The sequence below is a fragment of the Phalacrocorax carbo genome, chromosome 19, assembly GCF_963921805.1.
Source record: "Phalacrocorax carbo chromosome 19, bPhaCar2.1, whole genome shotgun sequence".
NCBI lineage: Eukaryota > Metazoa > Chordata > Aves > Suliformes > Phalacrocoracidae > Phalacrocorax > Phalacrocorax carbo.
In genome coordinates, this window is record NC_087531.1 from 1,813,342 (window position 1) to 1,827,967 (window position 14,626).

The 14,626-nt window shown below is 65.8% G+C and overlaps 2 protein-coding genes across 4 annotated transcripts; both read left to right on the top strand.

The window, feature by feature from the left end:
• The first annotated feature begins 977 nt into the window (after positions 1–977).
• Positions 978–7,830, top strand: TM6SF2 (transmembrane 6 superfamily member 2). Of its 2 annotated transcripts, none has more exons than XM_064469810.1 (10): positions 978–1,140; positions 5,354–5,454; positions 5,567–5,664; positions 5,838–5,941; positions 6,061–6,143; positions 6,368–6,492; positions 6,621–6,722; positions 6,826–6,918; positions 6,995–7,114; positions 7,490–7,830. In XM_064469810.1, the coding sequence occupies exons 1-10, from the start codon at positions 1,049–1,051 to the stop codon at positions 7,694–7,696; spliced, it is 1,125 nt and encodes a 374-aa protein (XP_064325880.1). In that variant the 5' UTR covers positions 978–1,048; the 3' UTR covers positions 7,697–7,830. The 2 variants fall into 2 exon arrangements, with proteins under 2 accessions (XP_064325880.1, XP_064325879.1); XM_064469809.1 differs by having other exon boundaries at positions 979–1,140; positions 5,351–5,454.
• A 1,783-nt stretch (positions 7,831–9,613) lies between these two features.
• HAPLN4 (hyaluronan and proteoglycan link protein 4) lies at positions 9,614–14,238 on the top strand. 2 transcript variants are annotated; one of them, XM_064469560.1, is made up of 5 exons: positions 9,614–10,078; positions 10,424–10,541; positions 10,898–11,260; positions 12,004–12,327; positions 13,041–14,238. In XM_064469560.1, the coding sequence occupies exons 1-5, from the start codon at positions 9,650–9,652 to the stop codon at positions 13,376–13,378; spliced, it is 1,572 nt and encodes a 523-aa protein (XP_064325630.1). In that variant the 5' UTR covers positions 9,614–9,649; the 3' UTR covers positions 13,379–14,238. The 2 variants fall into 2 exon arrangements, with proteins under 2 accessions (XP_064325630.1, XP_064325631.1); XM_064469561.1 differs by having other exon boundaries at positions 9,617–10,078; positions 12,025–12,327.
• Positions 14,239–14,626: the final 388 nt, after the last annotated feature.

The following is a 14,626-nucleotide window of genomic DNA, read 5'->3' on the forward strand; positions in this document are numbered from 1 at the left end:
AGGTTAATTCTTCCAGTCACCCCAGGTTACCTGGTTTGACACACATCCCTTTTTGTTTTTTACAGGTTGTCACGCTTTTCCTACATCTTCCTGTACAAGTAGGGCTGGTGGGTGGTTTCTCAGCCACGTCTCATTACAGAGTCCCGGAGGCTGAACCCCCCCTTGCTCTCAGGTGCGCTCCCTTTGCCAGAGGCTGAATGAGCCTTTCCTCGTCAGTGATGAGCTCGTAACTTCCGTGCTGACGAAGCACACGGGGTGCGTTCAGCTTCCTCCCGCGCGGGGGAACGACGAACAAGCCCAGGGCAAAGTGCAGGGCGGCCGATTCAGCCCCCGGACTCTGAAGCAAGAGGGCAAAAGAGTGACGTGACGCAGTGGCAGGTTCCTGAAGGCTTAGTGGGGAAGGGGAAAGGTTGAGCGGCCGCGTTGGGAGGCTGCTAAGTACCATGGAAGTTTCTAAGTGTGTGCTCGGTTCTGGACCGCTGAGCCAGGTCTCTCCCTGGGCTGGTGGGGAGGTAAACGCTCGTGTTTTGAGCACAAAGCATGAGAGGGGAAAGTCAGGGGAACGCTGGGCTCCCAGCTGCATGCGGAGACCTTGAAACTCCTGCTCTCCGCTCAGTTCAATTCATTATTAAAGGCAGGGATGAAGTGTTGGCTTTCATGTGCTTCGCTCCTTCTCTCTCCCTCTTGCAGATCTGAAGAGGTGCGTCTTCTTGGCTCTTTTAAGTACTTAAGGTTTCCATAATGAATTAGAAAAAAAAAAAAAACCAAAAACCAGTCCCCGAGCTTTCAAAGCCTCTTCTGGAGTGGTTTTATCCTTCCCCCGCAGCCCTTAGTGCCATTTCTCGCAGCAGCCCTCGAGCGCAGAGACCGGCACGGACCCGCGTATGGAGACACCCATGTTCAGCTGCTGCCTGCTCCCCCGCCGGGACCCCTGGCCTTCCTCCCCCCGGGGAGCCCGGGCGGCTCTTGCGCTTTAAGGGCGCTGCCTGTTCGCCGGCCGCGGGGCCGAAGTCCGCGGGCTCCGGTGGCGGCGGCGGCCGGGCCGGGGATGCAGCTCCCCGCTGCACCGGGCGTGCTCACCCCTTCCCTGCTCGCCATCCCCGTGGCCTTCGGCATCAACAGCGCGACCGCCTTGGCAGAGTGAGTGCGGGCACGGGGGCGAAGCTCCGGGGCTGGGGTGCTGAGGTCCGGCTCGGGGCAGGGGGCCGGCTCCTGTCCTCCCCCCGGTCCTGGATGCTGGGTCCGGTCTGGGACTGGGTGGGAACCTGTGGACTGACCCAGGATGAGGCTCTGTTGGGTGGTGGGAGCCATCCCACCCGGGATGGGCCACTGGGTCCCCTCCGGACCCAGAGAGGGGAGAGCAGTGGCCAGGGCAGGGTGCTGGGTCCCTCCTGGGGCTGGGGGGAGCGGTGCGGCCCAGCCCAGGGTGGGGGGCTCAGTCCAGGTGCTTCTGCCCCAGCTGAGCCCCCGGAAAGGTGGCTGCGGGCCGGGGCTTTGCCGACGTGGTTCATGGCCGCCTTTATGACTTTTAAATCCCGTTATCAGTGAATAGACGCGCAGCAGGGTTGCTCAGGCTCATTGCACAACACGGAGCGTAACAGGGCTCGCCAACGCCCGAATCCCCCTGGGGATTAGGGTGCTCAGCGCCTCCCTGATTAACGAGCATCCCCCTCCAGCCGCCTGGCCCCAGCACAGCCCCCCAGGCCAGAGGGACCAGACCCCAACACCGGGTGTCCCCTCCATACGCAGCCGTGCCTCCCGAGGTGCTGGGGACCCCTCCAGGCCCCATCTCCCCCTCCCAGAGCGACCCCCCTGGCAACTCGGCCGCTGGCGCGTCCCAGCGTGGCCGATGCCACCCCTCCATGCCCGCCTCGTCATCGCCAGCGTCACGCCGCCTGATAACAGCCCCGCTTTCGGTTTTAACTGCTGAGCGACACCCCAACCCCGCCGCGCTCCGGCTGCTCGGCACGTCCCCGGCTGGCCCTCGCCCTCGCGTCGGGGGATTCGGTGCCAGCCGGGGTCCCTCCCCGGTGAGCGGGCCGGAGCCCCACCGCTGCCTGACGTGCTTTATTTCTCTTTTATGTAAAACCACACCCTGGCCGGTTGTTTTTCTCCTATTTCTAGTCTCACACCCCAGGACCTGCCCGCTATGAATTTTCCCCTTGTGTTCTTTCAGCACTTTACTGCCCTTTCTATCCTGAAAGACCCCCTCGCCCTCCTTTTCCCGGTTGTTATCCATTCCTTTTTATAGCTAATTTCTGCTTTTGCTTTACCAGCAGGGAGGGCTTTCAGCCAAGCCTCTATTAATCGCAGAGCCGGGGCTTTCCTGGCCTCCTGATAAACTTAAGGATCTCCCGATTTTCATTCCCATCTTTTCGGTCTCCTCTCGCCTTTCCGTCCCGTGTGGCACCGCGCTGTCGCAGCCCAGATCTCTGGGATCCAGCAGCCCTCCTGCACGACGCGGCACCGGGTGGAAACCGTGTGTAGCTGTGGGGAGCACTGACCCCCTCCAGCCTGCCCCCAAAATGAAGCCCCGGGGCAATATTATCCTCCTGCGCAGGCGTTGCAGGGGGTGCGGAGGGGGTACATCCCCCTGTTTCTTAATCAGTCCCTGCTGCGGGACGAGCGATGGTGGCCTCGAAGCCCCTCAGCCTGGCAGGGTGAGGCGGGGGACCTGAGCACGGCACCCCAGTGTGCTGGGACGTGTGCGGGGGGTGGCCCCGGCGCCGGCACGTGTTGGCGTGTCTCGAGCCTCGTCACGCACACGGCCACGTCTCGTGGTGACCGGAGGAGCCCGGCGTTGTGCCATTCCACCGCAGCATCTGTATTTTAATTTTGAATTAATCATTCTGTGGGAGTAATTAGTTGTGTAGTAATTAATTATACACTAGTAATAATGCACTTAGGTGGTGACACTTCAATTATGTGATTGTTTTGAAGTTTGGGTTTTTTTTCCCAAGAGTATCTGTGCTGGGTTTGGATGCTTAGAGCACGCGGTGAGGACAAGCTCAGCCTCACTCGGTGCCACTACGATGCCCGTCCTGCCCCTGGGCGCGGGGTCTTGCACTTCCCGGCCCCGTCCCTGTCCCTGGAAGAGCAATTCCTGCCTGCACCAGGCGAACAGGAGCCGGGTGTTGTCGCAGCCTCCTCTAAATGAGACGTGAGCTGTTCTCAGCCGGGGGCCCCTGGGGCAGGGGCGCGCGGGGTTGTGCTTGGGTGTTTCTCCGGGATAAGCTGTTGCCACCAGTGTCTGTGTAGACAGTCAGCCACGCCTGTGCCTTTTCTTCCTCTTTGGAAGCAGAGTTAAAGGCTTGAGTGACAAATACCATCATGTTTTCTGTGTTCCGTAGCTGGAGCATTGGCTGGACCAGAGCTGTAGCTCTTCCAGCTGACGCAAGTGCTTCTCGGAGGGGATGCAACAACCTCGCAATAGATTTCCCTACAACTTCTTCACTCTCTTAGGACCCCTTTTCAGTATCTTTCTCCTCGTTACTGATTTGCTTCATGACTGGTGTGGTGGGTTGGCCCTGGCTGGACACCTGCTGCCCACCAGAGCCGCTCCATCACGGCCCTCAGCTGGACAGGGGCGAGAAAATAAAACAAGGCTTGTGGGTTGAGTTAAGGGCAGGGAGACATCACTCACCAGCTACCATCATGGGCAAAAATATATTCAGCTTGGGGAAAATTAATTTAATTTATTACCAATCAAATCGGAGTAAGGTAATGAGAAATAAAAATGGATCTTAAAACACCTTCCCCCCACCCCTCCCTTCTTCCCGGGCTCAATTTCACTCCTGATTTCTCTCCCTCCTCCCCCCAACAGCGCAGCAGGACGGGGAACGGGGGCTGGGGTCAGTCCATCACACGCTGTCTCTGCTGCTCCTTCCTCCTCAGGGGGAGGACTCCTCACACTCCTCCCGCCACGGGAGACAGTCCTTCACAAACTGCTCCGGCGCGGGTCCCCCGTGGGGCCACAGGTCCTTCCAGGAGGGCTTCCCACGGGGTCACAGCCCCCTTCAGGCATCCACCTGCCCTGGTGTGGGGTCCCCACGGGCTGCAGGGGGATCCCTGCCCCCCCTGCTAACCCCCACGGACTGCAGGGGGATCCCTGCCCCACCACTAGCCCCCACGGACTGCAGGGGGATCCCTGCCCCACCGCTAGCCCCCACGGACTGCGGGGGGATACCTGCTCCCCCGCTAGCCCCCACGGGCTGCAGGGGGATACCTGCTCCCCCGCTAACCCCCACGGACTGCGGGGGGATACCTGCTCCCCCGCTAGCCCCCACGGGCTGCAGGGGGGATCCCTGCCCCACCGCTAGCCCCCACGGGCTGCAGGGGGATACCTGCTCCCTTGCTAACCCCCACGGGCTGCAGGCGGATAACTGCTCCCTCGCTAACCCCAACGGGCTGCAGGGGGATACCTGCTCCCCCGCTAGCCCCCACGGACTGCGGGGGGATACCTGCTCCCCCGCTAGCCCCCACGGGCTGCAGGGGGGATCCCTGCCCCACCGCTAGCCCCCACGGGCTGCAGGGGGATCCCTGCCCCACCGCTAACCCCCACGGGCTGCGGGGGGATCCCTGCCCCGCCGCTAGCCCCCACGGGCTGCGGGGGGATCCCTGCCCCGCCGCTAGCCCCCACGGGCTGCGGGGGAACCTCTGCTCTCACGCCTGGATCACCTCCTCCCCTCCTCCTATGACCTTGGTGTCTGCAGGGCTGTTCCTATCACATATGCTCCCTCCTCTCTCCAGCTGCAGTTGCACAGGTTCCTCCCACTCCTTAACTACATTATCCCAGAGGCGCTGCCACCCTCCCTGAGGGACTTGGCCTTGGCCAGCGGCGGGTCTGTCTCGGAGCCAGCTGGTGTTGACTGTCAGACACGGGGGAAGCTTCTGGCAGCTTCTCACAGAAGCCACCCCTGTAGCTCCCCTGCTACCCAGACCTGGCCACGCAAACCCAATAGAACTGGTTTCCGCAGTCTCTTGTAACACCCGCTCATCGCCTGGCGAGGGAGAGGCTTGGCCATCCTGGGGCTTCTCCCCGCTCTGGCGCAGGGGCCTTGGCGAGGCAGCCCCTTCCCCATCTGTGTCTGGGTGTCAGACCAAGCTTTACTCAGGGCTTGACCTCCCCGGGGTTATTTCAGACCCTGGAGGAGCCATTTCACCCCGTCCCGAGGATGGGCAGCACCCTGTGCTGCCGTGGGACCCTCCCTGTGCCAGGGGTGCGGGGTCAGATCCTGCCAGTCCCCCTGCGTTGGTGGAGACCTGTCAAAATCTGTGGGGGCAAAGCAGAAACGGGGCTTCACCCCCTGACTGTGCTTGGGGTGCTTGAGCCCATCCCCTTGTTTTGCAGCAGCCCACTGCCGCTGATGCTGACGGGGGTGCTGGTGCTCATCGGCCTCATCTCCATCATCTTCGTAAGCGGGGGGAGCCACTTCCAGGACCCTCTTTTCTGCGGTGAGTCCCGCCCCGGGGTGTGGGGACTGATCCCATGCTGGGGCATGGGGGGGAGATCTGCGATTTGGGGAAATCCGTGGGACGCGCTCAGAGCTGGCTCGCTCTCCCGCAGTGTTCGTGGTGTTCTCCTTCACCTCTGCCATCGACCTGATCATCTCGCTGGAGGAGGATGGCTACATTTCTGGCTTCGTGGAGGTCTACGTCAGAGAGGTACCACCTCACCCCACCTCGGGCTCTCACCCACCCCAGCCATGCGATGAGCAGCCCCGTGCACCCGGGGCAAGCACAGATGCTGCTCCTGCTCCTGCGGGGTTCCCTGGGGAGGGGGTGTGGGAAGGTATTTGCCCCCACTCCATATGATCCCCTATCTTCCAAACGGGCAGGGCGAGCCCTACCTGCGCACGGCGCACGGCATCATGATCTGTTACTGGGATGGCATCATACACTACGGGCTCTACCTCGCCATGATCGCGGCCATCGGCCAGAGGTGAGCGGGGATGGCAGCGGGGAGTTGGAGGGGCTCGGGGGGGGGTGGGAGGGACCTGAATTTTGTGTGGAGGGGAGCTCTGAGCCTGGCAGGGGTGTCTGATCCTGGTGTCTCTGCAGAAAGAGCTACAGGAACCTGGGTCTCTTCTGGCTGGGCTCTCTGATGATGAGCATTGTCGTCTTCCTGCTTGGGAACCTGATAGGTACGGGGGTGCAGAGCTCTGCCAGCAGCTGGGGGATGGTGGGGATATCCAGCCCTCGCTGATGCCTCCAGGCTGCCTCCATCCCCCTCCCGGTCCGGCGGGTTTGCTCCCAGGCACTTGTCCTGTGGGCAGAGGAGGAAGGAGCTGACCTGGGGACAAGCAGTGGGTACCGGTCCTGGGTGCTGAGCGCTCTGCCGTGCCTACCACAGGCTCTCTTTTCCCAGGGAAGTACAGCTCCGACCTCAGCCCGGCCTTCCTCCTCAACCTGCCCTACGTCCTCATCCCCATCTGGGCTGGGGTGAGGCTCTTCCAGCAGCCCAAGGCCCTGCCGTGCCTCAGCCCTGAGAAGGTGAGTGGGGAGCTGGAGCCAGGACAGGGGCTCTGCGGGGAGCTGCACCAGGAGCCATCAGCCTTATCCCCCCCCGGGGCTGGACCACAGGGTGTGGAGCCAAAAATACAGCATTTTCCCTCTCCCAGGTTGCAGAAGAGCAATGCAAGCGCCTGTACCAGCGGCCCCAGGACATGGGGCTGGTCCTGGTCCTGCTCCTCACTGCTGCGTTCACCTTCTTCAGGGGGATGGTGAGTGCTGGGTCCCCACAGGGGGTCCCGGAGGGCATGCGGGGGTGGCAGAGCGGGTGCATCTGCCCCATGCCCACCTCCCCTTCACTCTCCACATCCCCAGGTGGTTTTGGACTGTCCTGCCGACTCGTGCTTCGAGTACATCTACCAGCACGAGCCGTACCTGCGTGACCCCGTCGCCTACCCCAAAGTGCAGGTGAGTGGGGCCGAGGTGGGGCTGGAGCCCCCCCATGCCACTGGGGACAGGGTGACCCTCTCCATGTCACCCCCAGATGCTGATCTACATGTTCTACGTCCTCCCCTTCTTCTGCCTCTGCATCTACGGGCTGGTGCTGCCCGGCTGCTCCTGGCTGCCCGACTGGAGCCTGGTGTTCGCCGGCGCTGTCGCGCAGGTGAGGGCTGCCCCATCGTCCTGTCCCCGGCTGTGGGGCGAGGAGGACGGCGGGACCCCCGGGCTGGGTTTCGGTCCCAGTCAGGACAGAACAAGTGGGGAGGCCGGGGCTGAGCCTGGGGATGCAGATCCGTTCCCGCAGCCGCATGTGGAGCAGTTCCCACCGCCGCTGCCTGATAATTACTTTGGCCTCGGTGGATCTTAATGGAGCCGGGGATTAGTTTTGACAGAAATAGGCTGGAGCGAGCCCGCAGGTCTATAGATAGGACGCGCTGAGTGTGCTTCTGTGAACACCCTTTGGTGGCGGGTGGGCTGCACCGGGTCAGCCCGTCGCTGCCAGACCCCCCCCGTGCCACCCCCTGCCCTGTGTCCCCAGGCTCAGTTCTCCCACGTGGGCTCCTCTCTGCACACCCGAACGCCCTTCCCCTACCAGACCCCTGAAGATGTCTGGTGGAGCTTCCTCCTCACCAACGTCCTCTACGCGCTGGGCCCCCAGCTCCTGGCCTACCGCTGCCTGCACTGCCCTGCCTTCTTCCTGCCCGCCACTCCTGCCAGCCTGCACACGGGCAAGAAGCACCAGTGACACGTCCTGCCCACCCCGGGGGGCTGCTGCCTGTCCCCCCCTCTCCCTGCTGCAAGAGCAGCCGGAGCAGCCTGCGGTGGGACCTGGCTGGCAGGGGTGTCCCCAGGGATGCTTCAGTGTGTCCCCCCCGTGTTCTCTAGCACTGTGGGATGCACTGGCGGGACGCCGGGACGCTCTGCGGGGGCATCGCTGCAGCCACGGCCCTGCCCTTGCCCAGGCTCAGGGGTCTCATCGGTGGGAGTTGGGGTCTCCTCCTCGCGGGTCCCCAGGGTCCCCCTCCCACGCCAGCGCTCCCGGCCACGCCAGAAGGATGCAGGAGCAGGGCCTGTGCCAGGAAAACACTGTTTACAAAATAAAGGAGCGAGGGTATGGATTCGGAACCAGCGTCCGTGCTCCCGTCGGGGACGTCACCCCATGCCAGCGGCTGGAGCACCGCACCGTCCCCCCACGTCATCCGGCGGGGTCCTGCCGGTTCCCACCCTCTGCCCGCTGCTGGGGCCGGGAGGAGCTGCCTGACCTTGCCCCCTCCTGCCTTTGGGGTGCAGGGGCTGGGGGGATCCCCTGCTGCCTGCGCTGCCCTTGCCTGCCCTTGCTGCAGCTCAGCGGGGCTGGGTGGGGGGGAAACGCCGGGGGAAGGGGTGCCCGTGGGTGGGCAGGGGTGTCCGTGGGTGGGTGTGCGTACGGGTGGGTGGGTGCATGGGTGGGTGTGGGTGCACACGGGTGGGGGTGCTGGTGGCGGCTCGGGCTCCCCTTGCAGGGGCTGGGGGGTGGGCTTTACCCGGCAAAACTCCTTTTACCCCGCGGGGTCCCCGCCCGCAGCCGAGGCTGGGGGTCCCGGCAGTACCGGGGGGCCGGGGCCGGGCGGGCCGGTGACCTTGGCGAGCCGGCGGCCCTGCGCATCACCGGGAGCCGGGGCAGGGCCGGGCCGAGCTCCCGGTGCCGCCCCCTGCGCGGAACCGCACCGGCAGCACCGGCGGTACCGGAGCGCTCCTGCGGCCGGGCCCCTCCCGCGGCCCGGCACCGGCGCCCGCGGAGACACGGTGAGTGCGGGGGGCTGCGGCGGCGGCTCCGCTGGCTGCGGGGCGGCCGCGGGGAGCCGGGACGGGACCCCCGGTACAGGCAGCCCGGGCAGGGGCTGCTCCCGGCGGGGCGGCGGCGGCGGCCGGCCCCGTTCCCCCCCGCGCTGCGCCGCCCGCTCCCGGGCACCGGCGTCCCGCAGCCCCGGGGCTGCCGCCGCAGTGTCCCGCACTGCAACACCGCACCGGCCCCGGCGCCGCCGGCGGGGCAGAGCCGGGGCTGCCCCGCTCCCCCCGCCCGCGACCGGGCACCGGGACCCCCGGGGAGGCTGCCCCGCTCCCCCCGCCCGCGACCGGGCACCGGGACCCCCGGAGGGACTACCCCGCTCCCCCCGCCCATGACCGGGCACCGGGACCCCCGGAGGGACTGCCCCGCTCCCCCCGCCCATGACCGGGCACCGGGACCCCCGGAGGGACTGCCCCGCTCCCCCCGCCCATGACCGGGCACCGGGACCCCCGGGGAGGCTGCCCCGCTCCCCCCGCCCGCGACCGGGCACCGGGACCCCCGGAGGGACTGCCCCGCTCCCCCCGCCCGCGACCGGGCACCGGGACCCCCGGGGAGGCTGCCCCGCTCCCCCCGCCCGCGACCGGGCACCGGGACCCCCGGGGAGGCTGCCCCGCTCCCCTCGCCCGCGACCGGGCACCGGGACCCCCGGGGAGGCTGCCCCGCTCCCCTCGCCCGCGACCGGGCACCGGGACCCCCGGGGAGGCTGCCCCGCTCCCCCCGCCCATGACCGGGCACCGGGACCCCCGGGGAGGCTGCCCCGCTCCCCCCGCCCATGACCGGGCACCGGGACCCCCGGGGAGGCTGCCCCACTCCCCCCGCCCGCGACCGGGCACTGGGACCCCCGGGGAGGCTGCCCCGCTCCCCCCGCCCATGACCGGGCACCGGGACCCCCGGGGGGGCATCTCTGACCCCCTGTCCCACAGCCAAGCCCTGGCTTCCCTTTCTCATACTCACGGGGGTCTCATTCCCACCGGGGCGGGGACCCACTCGGGGGGACCCACCCAGGTGGCCTGGGCTGGGATCTGGGACACCTCTGAGGACACTGGGCTCGGGGGGCGGGGGGTGCAGCCCCTGGGTAGCTGGGGGGCTTGGGCACATGTTTCCTCCCGGCTGTCCCTGGGGAGTGGGGGACGCGGTGCAGGGCAGGCAGCTGGGGGTCTCCGGGGGGCTCTGGCAGCCGCAGCCCACTCCCACGCCATCAGTTCAGTTTCCAGATGTGCCAGCGCTGACATAAATAACTCAAGAGATCCAGCCCGGCGCGTCTGCCATGAAATATTCATCCCGGCTGTAACTGAGCGGGTGAATCGGAGTTCAGCGCCGGGGGGCGCGGGGGTCCCTGCGGGCCTGGGATGCTGGGGGGGGGGGAACAATGAGTGAGCCAGCACTGCCGGTCTGTCGCCCTCTGCTTGGGGTGGGAGATGGGGCGGGGGGCTTCCCCACGCGGGGTGTCGGTGGGTGATGGCACCTTCTTCCCCCGGCCAGCACAGCCCTCATGGGATGCCGGTTAGGGGCCAGCATCGCTGCCGGGGGGGCTGCCAAAGCCAGGGGTCAGGCAGAGCGTGGGTTTGCTCATAGACCTCCCCTCCACCGCTCTTCTCCCTGGGGGGGCTGGCGGGTTTTAAGGGGGCTCTGCTCTCCCCCCAGATGCATCCCCGAGGCCCCTGGGCCGCCGGCCTGGCAGCTCTGCTGCTCCTCCCCGGCGTCCTCGCCTCCGACACACTGCTCAGCACCCGGGGACGGAAGAAAGTGGTCCATGTCATGGGTGAGTGGGGACGGGGGTCCGCAGCGGGGAGCTGGGCTGGACCCCCGGGATGGGATGGGGGGAGCTGTCCTGCAGCCGTCGGGCTGTTGGGTTTAATATCCATTAAAGCATGATTAGGGTTTCTGGGGCATCCGTTTTGTTCCCCCTGCCCCAGCCAGGAGCTGCCCAACCATCCTTGGGGTTTGCAAAGCCCCCAAAAGAGGGAAATTCACCCCAAAGGTGGTCCCTGCACCTGTGCCATTCCCCCAGCCTGCCTCGGCCCCTCTGTGGGTCCTGCCCATGTGCCAGCACTGCCCGGGGGGAGGCAGGGGTGGGCTTGGGGACAGCGATTCCCTTGAGGTCGGTGTCACTTGCAGAGGGTGACAGCGGGGCCGTGGTCGTGCAAACGGCCCCGGGGAAGGTGGTGACGCACCGGGGTGGCACCATCATCCTGCCCTGCCGGTACCACTACGACGTGTCCGCCCACGACCCGGCCGAGATCCGCCTCAAGTGGACCAAGGTGACGGAGCCGATGGCCTTCGTGGACGTCTTCGTGGCGCTGGGGAAGGCGCGGCGGGCGTTCGGCAGCTACCGCGGCCGCACGGCTCTGCAGGAGGATGGCTTCGGCGACGCCTCGCTCATCATCCGCAACGTCACCCTGCAAGACTACGGCCGCTACGAGTGCGAGGTCACCAACGAGCTCGAGGATGACACCGGCATGGTCAAGCTGGACCTCGAAGGTAGGGGCACAGCCATGGCAGGGAGGAGGGACGGGGGCGGGGAGGACCCCGGGTGTCTCCATGTCCCACGCGGGATGGCCAGGACACATTCTCAGTGCTGCATCCCCGAGCTGGGCTCGGTCCTGCTTTACGGCCGGTTGTTTTTCCTGGCGTGTGCCATGGTTTATTGCCTCTGTTATTGGCTTTTATTGTTGCTCCAGGTTTACACACTGGCAGCTAATAAACGCCGGAGATAGATAGTGGCATGGCCTCGTAAAGCACCGGGGGGGACCGGGATGTGGCAGCAGTGTTGATGCTGTGCATGGCTCCGAGCCCATTGGGACAGGCTGCTGCAGCTGGGGATGCCAGGAAGGGAGGAAAACCCTTTTTTGGGGGTTCAGGAGGCACAGCTGCGTGGCTTGGCCAGTACGGGCTCACTCCGGGGATGCTGGGGCTTGGCTGAGACCCCACACGGGCACCACTGATGTCCCCACATCCCAGAGCAGCAGCTCCTGGAGCCTGCAGGTGCCATGGGGGTCCCTGCAGTCACAGGGTGGGGAAGGTTTGGGGTTACTGAGCAAAGCCTGGAGCACCCAGACTCCCCGAGCAGGGATGATGGCAGCTCAACTGCCCTGGGCTTTGCGGTGGGTCTCCCAGCCCTCAGCTGCCCCCGTTCCCCACTGGCTCCTCATGCCTTGTGCTGATGACCCCATTCCTTGAGTGCACCTACAAAATAAGGGGGGGACACCCCCACCCCACCCCAGCCCTCCTCTCCATTCCCCCAGGCGTGATCTTCCCCTATCACCCGCGCCTGGGTCGCTACACCCTGAACTTCCACGAGGCGCAGCAGGCGTGCCTGGAGCAGGACGGCATCCTGGCCTCACACGACCAGCTGCACCAGGCCTGGCTGGAGGGCATGGACTGGTGCAACGCCGGCTGGCTGGAGGACGGCTCGGTGCAGTACCCCATCTCCCGGCCACGGGAGGAGTGCGGCCGCAAGGACACGCCGGTGGGGGTACGCAACTACGGCTACCGGCACAAGGAGAGCGAGCACTATGATGCATTCTGCTTCACCTCCAACCTCAATGGTAATGGCAAGGGGGAAACTGAGGCACGGAGCACCCAGCTCCCTGGTTTTGCTTGGCAGGGTTGGGGGAGGTTCCCGTGATGGTCCAGGAAGATGCTCGGCTCTGGGTGAGAGCAGGACGCAGCTGCATGTGCCTTCCCTGAGCTCCCCGATGCATCAAGAGGGGGTTCAGTGCTGGGGACTCCCAGCAAGGAACAGGATCTGGCCCCATCAGCTTTGGGGCTGGGGCACCCGGTTTTAGCAAGACCCACCTTCCCTGGGCAGGAGCAGGGGACGAGGTAATTGCAGCAGCAACCGGGACGGGTGATGGATGAGGCCGGGGCCATGCAAGACAGATGGGAGCCGGGAGGGCTCCCGGGCTGTGTAAATTCCTCCCGGCTGGCAGGGCCGCGCGGCGGGGCTCTGCCGATGTTTGTTTAATGGTGGCAGGCAGGATAAATAGCGGGTGTAATCGCCACGAGGAGCCATCACCGACCGCCGCCGCGCAGCCCCCATAAATCTGCCCGCACCACGGCGGTGGCTCCCCAGAGCCCACCTGCCCAGTTGCTTCCTCTGGGCCCCCAAAAATGTGTTGGGGGGGGTGTCCGCAAGGCTTGTAGTCACATCCCTTCCCCATCCCACCCTGCCGGGTGCCGGTGCCAGACGCAGGATGCTGCAGCCGGGTCCCCGTCCCCAACAGCCCCCACTCTGTAACCGTCGTGTCCCCCCCCCCAGGCAAAGTCTACTTCTTGAAGACGTACCGCAAGCTGAGCTACGCCGAGGCGGTGCAGGCCTGCAAGAACAACGGGGCGGCCGTGGCCAAGGTGGGGCAGCTCTACGCCGCCTGGAAGATCCAGCTGCTGGACCGCTGCGAGGCCGGCTGGCTGGAGGACGGCAGCATCCGCTACCCCATCGTCAACCCCCGGGCGCGCTGCGGGGGCCGGGAGCCCGGCGTGCGCAACCTGGGTTTCCCGGACAAGAAGTATAAGCTTTTTGGGGTTTATTGCTTCAAGAAGGCTGGTGAGGCTGCCCCGGAGAGGGCGCTGGGTGGGGGGCACCCCAATCGTGTGTGAGGCTCACCCTCACCAGGAGCACCCCCAGACTTTGCCGGGGACACCCCGCTTGTGCTGGGCTCCCCGGTGTCGCTGCCTCCCGGGACGTGGCAGCGTGGGGAGCTGCGGGCAGCTCCTGCGTTGGACTGGGAGAGGTGCCCGTGCGATGCTGGTGCGGCTGCTGCGCTGCAGGCTGTGGACAAAGCCCGGTGACACTTGGGGAAACTGAGGCAGCAGGAGGGGAGAGACTTCAGTCGCCCAGCCGGGAGCCTGCGCTCAGATCCAGGGCCAGCTCCCCAGCTCGTTGCAGTTATTGCTTATCAATCAGCGTATTGCATGTGCTAAAGGCCCAGCCGGAGCAAAGCAGGCTTGAGCCCCCGATGTCCTTGTCCTCATGCCCAGGGTCCCCAGGGCTGTGCAGCACTGACCCCCACCCCGGGAGATGCTGCGGACAACGGGCATCACGGGACAGGCAGGTCTCTGTGGGGGAGCTGACCTGCCATGGCGTCCCCCTGCCCCCAAAAATCCCACCTTGGCTCAGGGCAAGGACTGGGGGCACTGGGCTCAGCTTCATGCAACATAGACAGCCGGGGGGGCACCCGCAGCCCCTCCAGCACCCGCATGCACCCACTCGCCGCTGGCCACCCCATGGGGCCGCTGCTGGGTGAGCAGAGTGCCGTACGCCCCGAGCCCGGGGCTGGGGCAGCTCCGTAGCGCTTGGCTTCATGCAGAAGCGGCTGATGCCGGGAGCGGGGAGGTGCTGGGTGGGCACCGTCCCCTGCACCCGCCCGGCCGAGCACCGGCTCGGGGCTTCCTGCGGCCCCGGTGCTCGTGAGCTGGACATAGATGAAATAAAAGCTTCGGCTGCTTTTGAGAGCTGAGCCAGGCTCTCGTGTCTCCTTCGCTGGGGCCGCCCTTGAGGGGCATCTCGGGTGCAAGGGGACCCCAGGCTGTCCTGTGCCGCGGGGGTGATTCCCCCACAGCTCTTATATTCAGTGCCTAGGCAGAGCCCCGGTGGCCTTGGCCCTGCTCGCAGCTGGAGCCGGGCACATTCAGAGCATCCCAGCTGTAAAATCCCCTTGGATTTATCAGGACCAGATCCAAGGGAGCAGCATCAGTAGAGCTGTCTCGGGGCATCGTGGTGCTGGCAGCAATCAGGAGAGACCGCGGGGATGGCAGGGCATGGGTGGGGACCCCGGGGTCTCCCATGGCGGACGGGGCTTGGGGCTTCCTCTGCACCTGGCACAGCTGAGCACAGTCCATCCATCA

What these genes read in the sequence shown, in the direction of transcription:
- TM6SF2 (XM_064469809.1), top strand. Translation starts at nt 1,049, where the DNA reads ATGCAGCTCCCCGCTGCACCGGGCGTGCTCACCCCTTCCCTGCTCGCC. An exon ending in TCGCCTACCCCAAAGTGCAG is followed by an intron (nt 6,919 to 6,994) that starts GTGAGTGGGGCC and finishes TGTCACCCCCAG; the next exon opens with ATGCTGATCTACATGTTCTA. An exon ending in TCGCCGGCGCTGTCGCGCAG is followed by an intron (nt 7,115 to 7,489) that starts GTGAGGGCTGCC and finishes CTGTGTCCCCAG; the next exon opens with GCTCAGTTCTCCCACGTGGG.
- HAPLN4 (XM_064469560.1), top strand. Translation starts at nt 9,650, where the DNA reads ATGACCGGGCACCGGGACCCCCGGGGGGGCATCTCTGACCCCCTGTCC. An exon ending in TCCCGGCTGTAACTGAGCGG is followed by an intron (nt 10,079 to 10,423) that starts GTGAATCGGAGT and finishes CTCTCCCCCCAG; the next exon opens with ATGCATCCCCGAGGCCCCTG. An exon ending in GAAAGTGGTCCATGTCATGG is followed by an intron (nt 10,542 to 10,897) that starts GTGAGTGGGGAC and finishes TGTCACTTGCAG; the next exon opens with AGGGTGACAGCGGGGCCGTG.